Source organism: Delphinus delphis, chromosome 19 (assembly GCF_949987515.2).
Source record: "Delphinus delphis chromosome 19, mDelDel1.2, whole genome shotgun sequence".
Lineage (NCBI taxonomy): Eukaryota > Metazoa > Chordata > Mammalia > Artiodactyla > Delphinidae > Delphinus > Delphinus delphis.
In genome coordinates this window covers 28,546,969-28,560,344 of record NC_082701.1, presented here as the reverse complement: position 1 = coordinate 28,560,344, position 13,376 = coordinate 28,546,969, and the positions used below count along the sequence as shown (strand labels likewise).

The window sequence follows — 13,376 nt, the reverse complement described above, 5'->3', positions numbered from 1 at the left end:
GGGAAGGGCTTTGTACGTTATAAGAAAACCTGAATGATGCCAGAGATGCTACTGGTTGTGTTTTCCCTCCTCTTGAAGGAAAAAGCAATGTTTTAATACCCATCAGGTGGCACTTCGCCCATGACTCTCTCTCTAAAAATTGTCCCTCAGACCTCAGAGCTCCGGGGATCAATTTCCGGGCCACTGACTGAGCAGTCAGCGCTCCTCTCCCAGAAGGGCTTCGTGGCTTAGCTGAGCCCACCTCTCAGGTGGTCTCACAGAATCTCCGGAAGCCAAAGGAATGGGCCTCCTGCTCCCAAAACAAGATTCTCAGCTCCCTTGCAAGGCCAGGACTCTTAAGACGTGCAGAGACCCCTCCCACCCCGACTTCCCCTGCGGGAGAGACCTCACCACCTGAACTCTCCACTCCCATCCCATCCTTGGGCATGTCAAGAGATATCAGATAACAGTGGATCCAGGTCCTGCAGCCAAAATCACTTCCGAGATAGTGTGTTTTTCCCTTTGTCATGGCCTCAGTCTTATGTCAGAAGATAGATGCCCTCCAAAGAAACGCTCACGCGCACTCGCACCCCACCCTTTATGATACCTTCCTGCGTTTCTTGGTAGTGCACGCCACCCTCAGAGGTTAATGCTGGGTCAACCCGGTACTGGGGCTGTGGGCGGGCCCTGAGAGTCATCCGTCAGTCCAGTTCTCGACAGTCCCCATTCCTGAATGATACTGTAAGGAGGCTTCCCGGGACAAGGAGAAGCTCTGCGAGTAGAGAAACTCGTTGGCAGCATTCAGGTGCGGCGAGGGCGGCTTCCGCTCGCACGCGGTGCCGGTGCCGGGGAAGCCGCGCTCCCTCGGGAAGGAGGCGCTGGGCCCCCGCTCTCGCTCTCGGACCTGAGACTGTGAGAGCTGATTGTAGACGCTGAAGTGGGCACTTCCGGGCGTCTGGGAGCTCGGAGCCGAGATGGGGGGCAGCCGGGGCATCATAGTGGTGGCGGTGAAGTGCGTGGGGAAGGACTGGTAAGGCACAGTCTCCACGGTCTGTACGCTGTAGCTCGTGTACGGCGACACTGACGTCCACATGTTACAGCTCAGTGGGGGCGGGGGCAAGTCGTCCACCCCGGACACACCGGCGATCTCGGTCCCTGAACCTGAGTACATGCAGGCTTCTCGTGGGGTCACCTCACTGCAGTAGGAGGGGCTCAGCATCTGTTGGTCGTAGGGAGGGGGAGACCGGAAATAATGATCCTCCCCCACTGCAGTGGGAGCTTCCAGATAAGATCTTTTGCAGGGTAAGTCCAGGTGGCGGGCACTGTCTGCCGGAAGACAAAGAAACCTCAGGAAGAGCCATTTCCGCCAGCCCAGGGCCCCGAATACCCCCGCTGGATGCTAGGACAGCCCATCCTTGTCATTCAGGGCCCCCACTGCCCCACGCTACCACGGCGCTCCCAGAACCATTTTAATCAGCTACAGATTTTCAAGGGCGGCCGCAGCCAAGAAGTGGTCCGATCATGGGCACGCTCAAAGGCCACGGGGCGTGCTGCATCACTGGACGCTGAGCGATGTGTTTAGCCCGGCAGTGGATAGCTTTGATCCTTTGCCACCCTGACTCTTGGGGATGGTAAAAGGCCTCAATGTGCACTGGCACTCTTAGGCTAGGCCCACCCTGGCCAAGGAAAGTGCAAGCCCCTGCCAGCCCAAACCGGACCCGGAGGCTACATCTGCCTGAATTAGCCAGAAAATTAAAGCCTCCATGCTTTGGCCTCAATCCTCCACTCCCAGGAAGGCTCTAGCGAGACAAAGCTACTCACAGGCACGCTCCCATTGCTTTTAGAGGAGGAAGTACACCCTCCCTGTGTTCAAAGAAGCCCCATCAGATTGTAATTACACAGATTCCAACCTAACAGCGTTTACACAATTAAGAAATGGAGCTGTTAATAAGTAAAAGGTGACTGGTACTTTTAAGGCTAAGCTAATACTCTGTCTCAGGAAACGTGACATTAACTGCTCCAGACCATGGGTGTGTGTCTTTCAACATCCTCAAGCATGAGGGCTTGACTCTCTGGACCAGCACGGGCTCCCCTGGGATACAGGGATGACCCAGGCCTGAGGACTTGGGCGGCAGCCCACTCAACAAATTTAAGAACACTTGTCGGGTCGCTTGTCTTGGTCTCCCTCCTGTTTTCTCTAGGGATTCTCAACAGGAAAGAGGCCACAGACAGTAGGTAAATAAATGTTTGGCTGTGTTCCAGTAAGACTTTATTTATGGATACCAAACTTTGAATTTCATATAATGTTCATGTATCATGAAAGAGTCTTGACTTTTTTCAACTATTTAAAATGTAAAAACCATTTTGTATGACTCACAGGCTGAACAAAAACAGACAGCAGGCCAGATTTGGTCCAAAGGCCACAGTTTGCCAGCCCCTGCTCTAGGTCACTAGTTCTACTGGACCTGGTGTGGTGGGTACTCAGGGGCCTGCCTGGCTGGTCCCTAGGAGCTGGGCTGAGAGAACATTCTGGATTGCAAGCAAAAGTCCCCAAACTCATTCCCAAGACAATTCAGTGGCCCTGTGAGGACTTCTGGTGTAATAACACTGATCATTCATATTTTATAGAGGGAAAAATCGAGACCTGGCACCAGAGCACATCTGGTTCTCGGCTCAGGGCTCCTCTTCCTCACAAAGAAGCCAGCACGGACAAGTCTGTTGCCTGTCTTCCTGGTCCCCAGTCTGCATCCACAACAGCTCCCTGCCACTTTCAAGAAGCCTTTGCAGATCTGGTGTGATGCGGTGGGGAGCCTGTGCTAGGGACTCCCTGTGTTAGGATGGAGGTCGCCTCCCTAAGTGGAAACCTCGGGATTGTGACGCTTCCACCTCCTCCCACACCTAGAGACAGAGCCTGGCTGACTCGTGTCCTCTGCCCACCCTGCTGAAAGCAGCACCTGGGGCCAGGGAGGGGTACCGGTGTCTGGGGACACCAAGGCCGCAAGCTGCCTGTGAGGGTTCTGAGGGCTGCGTGGAAAGCAAGAAGCACATCCCTGCACTGAGCCTGGCCACGGTCCCCAACCCTTCAGGCTCGCTCTCCCAGGCCACACAATAACCAGGTGTGTGTGTGTGTGTGTGTGTGTGTGTGTGTGTGTGTGTGTGTGCACCCATGTGTGATCACATGTGCAGTGGGCAGTGTCTGTGGGGAGAGTGTCACCCCCTGACCCTCCAGGGCTTCTAGACCAGGAGAGAGGTACCTCGTCTTTTCAGGCAGTGATAGAAGAGGCTGGAGTCCCTCTGGGCTGGGAAGGTGTTGAGGGGAAGGTCCTGGGGCTCAGCTGCAGCGAACTGCATGTGAGCCCCGTTCTCGTACTGGTAGTGCTGGAGCGCCTGGTGAGCCCCATGCAGGGGGCTGACGTCAGGCTTGGATGCCAGCTGGGTGGAGACTAGCCTCTGCCTCATGATGCTTTTGGAGATCACGGGATATTCTTTGCTGGAGGAGAGGGGAGGACAGTCAGCGGGACACGGGAAGGGAGTGGAGATACCTTGAGGGTTACGGAGTCCCTGTGCTTGAACCCGGGACACCCGGTCCACCCGCCCCACCCCCAGGCCGGAGCAGCCCCACCTCTGCAGCCGGGCCACGCGCAGGTCACTGTCGTCACTGCCCCGGAACCCCTTGGCAAAAGGGTTGTTCTCAATTTTCAGCTGTGTGATCTGTCAGGACAGGATACACGGTAGAGTCACTGCGGGGAGAGGACTGGGCTGGCCTCTGGCCCTCCTCCCCGACCCCGGGCACATTCGGAACCCCCGGCAGTGTCTGGGGAAGTTGCGTCTTGCTGAGGCCTCCTTGGCCTTGCCCTTCACGTGGCCGGCTCCTATCCCTTCCACTTGCGGCAGAACCTCTGGTTCTGTCTCCCGCTCTCCCGCCGGCTGTGCTACCTCGATTCAGCCCCTCATCATCCTCTCCCAGCGGCCTGTAGCAGCTTCCCCTGCACATCATCCCCCTCTAGTGCAAATGCCACATCAGGTTCTGCGTGGCTCTTCTAAATGCAGACCTGACTCTGTCACTCTTCTGCCTAAGATCCTTCCCCTGATCTGGCCAGTCCCACTGTGCAGATGTGAAAGCCTTCTGAGAAGGATGGCGTGGGCAAAGGCGGGGGGCAGGGGAGAGTGGCCCGGGAGGGGATCGGGAGGCAGTTTGGGGTGGTCGGCCTGGGGTGGAAGGTGGGCCAGGACATGCCAGGACCCTGTGACCGCTGCCTGGGAAGGGCCTCCAGATGGCTCAGTCAGCTGCTCCCACACAGCTGGCAGTGCCCCAGGGCTCCTCTCCCTGTTCCATCCCCTTCTCTCTGCAGGTGCAGAATCCCACCCGGGAGAAGAAGACTGTAGAACGAAAGGGCCCAGCACTGAGCCACAGGGCAAGCTCCACACTCCCGACCTTTACAGTTGCCAACTCTGTCCATCCCCAGCGCAGAGACCACAGTTACTCTGTGCTGGGGGTTCAGGGATCTGGTCTCCTTTCCTGCACATCACTCCATTTCTCACTGCTCTGCAGGGCTTAGCAGGTTCCTGAGGCGCCTTCCCTGCCTGCCTCAGCCCTGCTGCAACGGGGCTTCACTTCCTGCCTCTGTGGGGGTGCTGTACCTTGTGATTCTGGTAGGAGGTCACAGAGATGAAGGAAGTTTCTGGGAACACGTGGGTGCAGAAAGCTGTGTTTTTGGAGCCAAAAGCATTGTTCTCATCAGCCTTCACGATGTGTAGCCGCGGCTGGTACTTGTGCATGGAGTTGAGGATGATCTGGAAGAGAAGGGTCTCCTCTGAGCTCCGGGTCCCCACCCTCTTGTCTTCGGCCTCATTCAGCTGGCCTGGGGCTGGCTTTCCTTGTCCTAAACACCCGGGCTCCAGGGCCTGGCCACAGGGGCTGAGCCCAGAAAGGTCCAAACCTCCCTTGAAGGTTGAAGAACCAGGCCCCTGGCCCCACTTGGACTCTGCTCCAGCACCAACTCCTGGTCCCAGGACCTCCCGGATGCTACAGACCCTTCAGTGTGGAAATGGGGACACAACCATTTAAAAGCCCCAATGAACTCAGCACAGTGTAGTTGGTGGAATTCTGAGCTGTAGGCGAAAGTCCAGGTGCCACTGACTCACTGTGTGACCTCAGGCAAGTCCCTCGACTTCTCTGAGCCTCAGCGCTGCGCAGCCCGGCAGGCTGACTCTTCCCCGGGCCTCCCCCTGTCCTACCCAGCTCTTCTTCCCCTGCTCACCCCTCCCCACTTATTAGGGACCTGCCTTTTGGAGAGTTGTCAGCGGTGGGCGGCGCTCAGCCCCTCCTCTCACATTTGTCAGCAACAAAAGCAGCTTCCCAGCCCAGGGTTTGCAAGATGGGGGAGGGGGGATGCTGAGGAGAACGGTGCACTCCGACCTGTTCCCTCGGGGCACTCCTTCCTTCATTCACAGAGGCCTGCTGAGGGGACACGGGACACCCAGAGGCACTGTGCCTTCAGACTTGTCCCAGGCAGCTCTCAGCCAGGAGGGGAGTGCCATCAGGAGGTAGGAGGAAGCCCGGAGGCCCCAGGCACCCCCAGCCCTTGAGGATGCCTGGGGCAAAAGGCGAAGAGCCCAGGAGACTTGGCCCAGAGCCCTGGGAGAAACACACGGTAGTTGTGGCCCCAAACCCACTCCATTTGGCTGTGCCCCACGGTAGCGCAGCATCACGTGCCATTAAAATGTATTTTTTATCGTTGACATTTACCAGACGCCCTTCCCACTGGAGGTAGGACCAGGCGTTTGGGGCATTTTATCAGCACCGCTGCTTTTGTTAACCCTTTGGCTCCTGTCCGGGCTGGGTGAGGCTGGTCCCCTCTGAGCTCCTTTCTCTCCGCAGGGAGTGCCCCTCCCTTGGGCTGTCTCTGCTGGCTCCTACCCTTCCAGGTTCCCAGGGGCCACGCCTGGGGCTGAGGCTTGGTGAAACATTTAACCCCTGAGTGACCAGAGTGCCAAGTCCCTGACTTCCATGGCAAGTCTGGGCTGAAGCCTTCGTCTGGCGAGGTTCTGCTCTCCTCACACCCTGGGGACAGAGGCAGCCCAGGGAGAGGCTCAGCCAGGGGCGTGGGTAGCCCAGGAGCTGGGCTGTAGGCTCTGACGTTCCCCGGGCTCCTCGGTTTGGCTGGGCAGCTCCGTCCAGCAGAAACTAGCTCTTCTGCACGGGCCACTCCTCACTCAGCCCTCAGTGACAAACCTCTGGACCCTCTTGGGGCAAGTACAGAGCTCCCCAAATCCCAAATCCCATCCTGCAGCTGGGGACCCACTGTCCAGCTGGGAGCCTGCCAAGCAAACCTCAGGGCACAAGTCCTGCCCGGGGAAGCCTCAACGGACTTCGTGTTCCAGGAGCCTGGGAAGGGGCCCCTCGGGAGAGGGGCTGGGGGTTGGGAAACACCTCCCAGACCCTTTAGGTTACTCTGTCATCCTGCACTGTACCCACGCTGCAGGAGCCCACAAAGGACCCCAGGGCCCAGAAGACCCAGCACCTGGCTACCCGGGAGGCAGCCTAGATGCCAGGTTTCCGCCTCTGCACCTTTGCACAGGCAGTTCCCTCTGCTGCCTTGATCTCCCTTTCCCATTCTCCCTCACCTTCTAGGCCTATCATCTCAAGGCCCAACTCTTCCAGGAAGCCTTCCCACACTACTAAGGCCTGCTCTGAACTCCCAGTTCATGAAACTCCCTTTCCACGCATTGTCTACTTGGCTTTGTGCTGCTTCCTAGCGGCCTCCCATTTCTTCTTGGCCCTTCAATTAAATTATAACTCCTCAAGAGAAAGGGTCATGTCTTTTATACCTTTTGTACCTCCAGGCTCCTCTCCTTCAAAACAGGAACAAGCAAGTGTGAGACCAGGATATGGGAGGAGAAAGACCTGGGCCATGACCACGAACTCTCTGTCCCCTCCTCCCTTGTCTTTCTTTGCTCACTAGAGACAGGATAACCTCTAAGGCACTTTTCAGGTCAAAAATAGTGATCAAACATGTGCACAGACAATCCTTCCATGACCACTCACACGCTCCAGCCCCTGACATGCAGGGCTAACCCTGCATCAGTCCAGCTCTCCTGGCAGCGGGTGGGGGGCGCCCAAGGGGAGAACACAGACGACGGGAGGACAGAACCCAAAGGAGGTGTTGCAGTCACCGTGCAGTAAGGCTGTGCCGTCCCTTAAGGACACCTGGGGACAAAAAGCACCCGCCCTGCTCCTCTGCCAGCTGGGCCGTCACAGGCTGTGACAGTCCACCAGAGCCCTGGGCATCATCAGTCCCCTCCCCCTCACTGTCACCCACCTCCAGGTCCAATCAGTGACCAAGGCCCGTGACTCCACCTGTAAAACAAAGGCTCCTCCATTCCCCCCCCCCCCGCTGCGCAGCCCTGGCTCAGGCCCCGCCGCCTCTCACTGGGCTCTGCGGCAGCCCCCTCCCTGCCGCCATCTACTTCCTCTCCATTTCACCTGCTACACATCAGATCAGGTCACTCCCTTGCTTAGAACCTTCTGGCTCATCCAGGAAGACTGTACATTGCTTGAGAGCAGGGCCCTTTGTATTTCTTCCTCTTGCCTCCCTTGTCCGCTGGCCCCCAAACTCCTGCCAGTATTTAGGGCTCAGTAAGTATCTTAAGTTCATGATGCCACCTTTGATGGCTCCCTCTTGCCCCCTGGGATAAAGGCCGAATCCTTAGCCTATCAGACAAGGCCCTGGATGACACGGGTGGTGAGATTGCCAAACACACCTTCTAGGAGAGGGAACCAGACAGGCTGGCAGGGAAATCTGGGAAGAGAGCAACTGCCAGACGTGCAAGGGCAGGTAGGGGCCACTGGGGAGCCCAATCCCAGCCACAGAGAAGCCAAGAGAGGCCCGGAAGCTTCTATGGATCTCTGCCCACCAGCTGCAAGTCCTGAGCAAGCTCTCCCCCTCCAGTCATCGGGGTCCCCCATCTGTAAAGTGAGGCCTTCGACTAAGTGGTCCCAAACACCCCTCCCGCCTCTGACAGTCTGGAACTTGGACAGGTGTGTGGAAGGAAGTCCCACCCATTGAACCAATGCAGACGCAAAGCACAGCATCGGTCCCGACGGCCTGGGAGAATGGGAAGCTACCTCAGTGACTCGCGCCTGGCTTTACTCGGAAGTTCCTCAGGCGCCGCGTTAAACTGTTCAGCTAGAATCTCACATCCATATTTCTTGCAGAGGATGTTGGGTCAAATGGGCCAGCCACGTCAAAAAACCCCACTACGCGGCTGGTCCCGTCGTCATCACTGTTCTACAGAAATGGGATTCATTATGTTCTGGCTGCAAGTCGGAGGCCTGTTCTATTTCCACAGTTGTGATAGGGCCAAACATCCATCTCCTCAGGAGATCGCCACAGCGTGCTTGGCTAACGAGGCCCAGATTCATCTGCGTTGGAATCACAGCACATCAGGGCATGGAGGGACAGACCGTCAAGATCATTCTAGTTCACCTCCTAGTTGTAAAGACGAGGAACAGGAGGCGAGTAGTGGGAACGTGACTTGCCCAAGGACACACAGCTGGCTGGAGGTTGAATCGGGGAAGATTCCAGATGGCCCTTGAGACAGCACACACTGCTCTCAACAACAAGCTCGGTTATTAAGGATAAGGTTTCAACCAAACACTGCGGGGGATGAGGATTCCCCAGGCCCTGTCACCCATGGTAGGGCACAGCGTATCTGGATGCTAGCCACACGACAAGTGGGGCTAATGTCTTTTTGTCATATATTAAAACCAAATTTTCTCCTGCATCACATGTTTACTTTCTAAGACGACCTTCTCCATCATCCTTCTTACCCCCTCCAGCCCTGTAAAGAGGTTTAGGAAAGAGACAGGATCCGCAACTTAGAGAAAAAAGAAAAAAACACAACAAAACTAAGACCGGAGAGACCCAAAGATTGGCCCGAAGAATATCTAGACTAGAACTGAGTCGGACAACCCATCAGCCGATTCAAGAGGCCTGGGCCAGACAGGCCTGAGGCCTCACGCCCAGGGCAGCAGCCTTCCCACCTTCTCTCCCAGTCACAGCAATGACAGCCAGCGTTGACTGAACACAGCCTCTGTGCCAGGCCCTGCGATGAGTATTCTACACACATCACACAACTGACCTTACAACATCCCTGTAAAGGAGGTATCATGATTAGCCCCATTTTAACAGGCAAGGAACTGAGGCTCAAGCGGGGGAAGGCATCTGCCCAACCTCAGACAGTGATGGGAAGCAGAGCCGGCATCACTACTCTCCGAGCCTTAGCTCGTACCTGCACCTGCACCCACGTGGCTGGGGAGGGTGAGGCCCAGTCTGGAGCCGGACGGGTGGTCTATGTCCCAGAGCGCCCGGCAAGGCGTGGCGCATTGTCAGGGCTCAGCAAACGTGGGAGGAAAAGAGGGAGACCAATGGTTCTGGGTCCCCGCTGGCTGGCATATGCTTTGGGGGGACATCAGCCTCCAGCGGAGGAAGTGCCTTCTCTGTCTAAATAATCCCCCCGTCAGCAGGTTCACTCACTCACTGCTCACCACCACTCACACTGCCAGGCACCAGGACACAATGGTGATGAAAAACCTCACGGTTTACCGTCCAGTGGGGAAGTCACATGGTAATCCAAAAATCAAGCAAAAATCAGTGGGGAGAAAAAGTCGTGGACCCCAAAGTGCATTGATAATAGTAACGAACAAGATGAAACAGCTCGCAGCACATGTGTAGGACCTCGGGAAGAAAACCTGAATACGCCTTTGAAGGACAAAAATCAGACTGCAACAAAGACAAAGGCATCCCCATCAATCCTCCCTAACTAAATTTATAATTTAAAGTTATTCTAATAAAAATACAAGCAAGTTTCTTTCTCAACACTACAAGCTGATTCTAAAGCTCATATAAAAAAAATAGACAAGACCAGCCAAGAAAACTCTGAAAAAAAAGAGCAATGCAGGGGGACCAAGCCTGCCAGACACTAAAACCTATTATGAAGTCTCAACAGTTAAGGCACTGGCACACGAACAGACACAGATTCAGAAGGGGATTTAGTGTACAGAAATAAGGCATCCTAAACCAGAGAGGGAAGGGGACTAGTCAGTTATTGGTGTTGGGAACCACTGGATAGCTCTCTAGAAAAAAAAAAAAAAAAGTTGGATTCACACCTCATATAGAATGCCAGAATAAATTCCAAAAGGATCAATGGTTAAAGTGTAATAATAATTCTGTAAAATACTAGAAGAAAACACAAGCAAACTCCCTTATAAGTAAAGAGTGGAGAGGGGCTTTCAATTACTCAAAATCCAGAACCCACAGAGAAAACACCAACACATTCAATCAAAAACTTCTGTGTAGGAATACCACTATAAGCCAAACCAAAAGACAAGTGACAAACGGGGAAAACATATAAGCAATTCGACATCCCAGAGTAGGAGCGAAATCTTCCTAATTTATAAAAGCTCCTAGAATGGATAGGTGATTGAAAAAACAATCTAAGAGAAAAATGAGCAAACGATAAGGACCGAAGAGGAGATACATATAAAAAAGATGCTTTGGGGCTTCCCTGGTGGCGCAGTGGTTGGGAGTCCGCCTGCCGATGCAGGGGACGCGGGTTCGTGCCCCGGTCCAGGAGGATCCCACATGCCGCGGAGCAGCTGGGCCCGTGAGCCATGGCCGCTGAGCCTGCGCGTCCGGAGCCTGTGCTCCGCAATGGGAGAGGCCACAGCAGTGAGAGGCCCGCTTACCACACACACACAAAAAATGATGCTTAATCTCACTCATAATAAAGGAAATATAAATTGAAACTAAAACTGACATCTATATTTCACCCATCAAACTGGCAAAGATCCAAACCTTTCTCTCCCACCATGTTCGTGAGGCTACAGTGATGGTGGGAATACACATCACTGGGACTCCAGTGGAGGGCAGAATTACAAATTGCAAATCCAAGCACCCCTTGAACAGGCAATTTATCAGAAAGCATACTTGCCATAGGTATAAAACGACATATGTACAAGCTTAATCAAAAGAGCAAATAGAGGAAAACATCTAATTCCTTCAATAAGGACTGGCTACATAATGGAACGATCACATGATGAAATTCTATACAGCTGTAAAAAAAGGAATGAGACAGCTCTATGTGACTGGAATGATCTCCATGATACACTAAGTTTACAAAGCAAGGTGCAAAGTGTTTACAGCATGTTACCTTTTGTGTGGAAAAGAAGGGATTTGAGACTCTGTATTCTGCCTGCATGTGCAAAAAGAAACACTGAGAAGAAATTAGTAACAATGGTTACCTGTGGCCAGAGCTGGAAAAAACTAGGTGGATGGGGAACCAGGGGACGGAAATGTCTCATTGCAGACGTGTTTTATTTATTCATTGATTGATTTTTAAACCATGTGAATGTATTTCCTATTCAAAAACAAATTTGACAAATAAGTATAAAATTATAACTGTGGTTAAGTACTTGGACAGAAAGGTGCATGGTGCTCTGAGAGCATATAATGGGAACCCTGAACTGTCTCCCTAAAGATGTGGCATTTGAGCTTGGATTCCAAGGCTCAGCAGTAACGAACTAGGCTAAGAGGCCTGTGGCTGGAGAAGGAAACACACTGAGGGGATGGTGCATGTGCCACTTTGTGGCCTGGGAGCCCACACCCCCAGTCCGGGGCTAATTTTGCCTCTGGAACAGTGAGACCTACTATGCCCAAAATCAAAAGCTAATCTTCAGGCTTCCCTGGTGGCGCAGTGGTTGGGAGTCCGCCTGCCGATGCAGGGGACACGGGTTCATGCCCCGGTCTGGGAAGATCCCACATGCCGCAGAGCGGCTGGGCCCGTGAGCCATGGCCGCTGAGCCTGTGCGTCCGGAGCCTGTGCTCTGCAAGGGGAGAGGTCGCAACCGTGAGAGGCCCGCGTACCGCAAAAAAAAAAAAAAAAAAAAAACTAACCTTCTTCCCCCGGCAATCTGGGAGTCCTAAGACACAAGAGGTGGTGAAGATGGCCATTCCCCTTCACACACACACACACACACACACACCCCCCTCACTGCAGCCATCCCCTCCCTGCCTCCAGATCAGGAGAAAAGTAAGACCCACGTGCCAGCCACCTCCATGTCCCGCTGCAGGACCCAGGCCCCACCCCAGTGAGGCCCTCTTCAATTTCCCGAAGCAGCTTCTCTTACCATCACGTGGTCACCTGGCACAGGACCCTGCTAGGCGTAGGAGGGGTTGGTGAGTAGGAGGGGAGGATGGCAGGTGTCCTCTGTAGCCAGTGGAGCCACAGCAGTGGAGCTGAACTGGAGCAGCCCAGCCCGGCCCCAGCCCCCTGATCCTTTCTGCCCCTGCCGCCTGCCTGTCCTCTGCCCCTAGGCTTACACCCAGAACCCAGGGGTCACACCCTGAACCCACCCCTCAAGAACAGAGGGCTTTCCTGGACTCACAGCAAAAACCCACAGGAGTTGTCTAGTCAGAAGCCAACCCTGTCTTTTCAGAGCATGTGGCCCTGTGGCCGGAGGGGTTCCTGGACTCTGGGCCCTTCTCCTGGGGGAAGTCTGTAAATGGGAGACAGCTGCTAAAATCTCTGAGATACTGTGAGACCCAAGGGGAAAGTCCACAGTCCATTTGGCTGGAGAAAGTTCCCTGAGGTCTGGAAGCTTTTAGGAAAAATTGCAAGTGTGGAGGTGAACTGTGCAGAAGGACTTGTCTGGGGCAAGTTCTCAGTAGAAGATGGCTCTTTCCCAGGCTCCTGCACCAAGAAGGGCGACCGGGAGAGCTCAGCACTCCAGGTGGCACAGACCAAGGAGCAGAAAGCCAAGGTTCAAATGGGCCACTCTGCCTTGACATGTCGAGGAAGCTAGCTCATCCTCCACAGCCCTTGCCTGCGTGGTCAAAGGCTGCTCCCTCTCCGGTGATGCCCCAAATTGCTGAAGATCTGACAGCTCGAGCCCTGGGTATGGGAAGACAGGTGGAGAAGCCAAAGGAGCGCGGGACCAGGCATCAGAAGGCGGGGGTCCACGCTCTGCTCCTTTACTCCCAGCTCCTGAGACAAGCACCTCATCTCCCTGAGCCCTGCCACCCTACAAAGGGTGTTGTAACCAATAGATTGCAAGCGCTGGATAAATTCGGGGATGGGGAGAAGGAAGATGCTCTGCACCCAAACCCTCCAGGGAGTTAGTATGGGGAACGTCCCTCCTGCCGAGGAGAGGAGAGCCCCAGGCAGGCAAGGAGAGTGTAGCCAGGGGCACCTCCAATGTCACGAGCCCAACAAGCAGCCCCACTGGCCCAGACTCAAGACTATATGCAGGGTTATTGCAAACCTCTTATGGACTCCAGTAGAGCCACCAGACACAAGGCAGGCTGGGAAGCCTACTGCTGGCCTATGAAGGCCAG

General features: G+C 54.7%; 1 protein-coding gene across 1 annotated transcript in view; it reads right to left on the bottom strand.

Moving 5' to 3' along the window:
* Positions 1 to 611: 611 nt before the first annotated feature.
* The window catches only part of TBX4 (T-box transcription factor 4), a 29,884-nt gene continuing 17,119 nt past the window's right edge, over positions 612 to 13,376 (bottom strand). Inside the window, exons 6-9 of the mRNA XM_059998566.1 lie at positions 4,621 to 4,773; positions 3,602 to 3,690; positions 3,234 to 3,469; positions 612 to 1,305 (exon numbers count right to left, since the gene is read on the bottom strand). Coding sequence (XP_059854549.1) covers positions 674 to 1,305; positions 3,234 to 3,469; positions 3,602 to 3,690; positions 4,621 to 4,773 — 1,110 coding nt within the window. The 3' untranslated portion in view covers positions 612 to 673. The remainder of the gene's footprint in view (positions 1,306 to 3,233; positions 3,470 to 3,601; positions 3,691 to 4,620; positions 4,774 to 13,376) is intronic.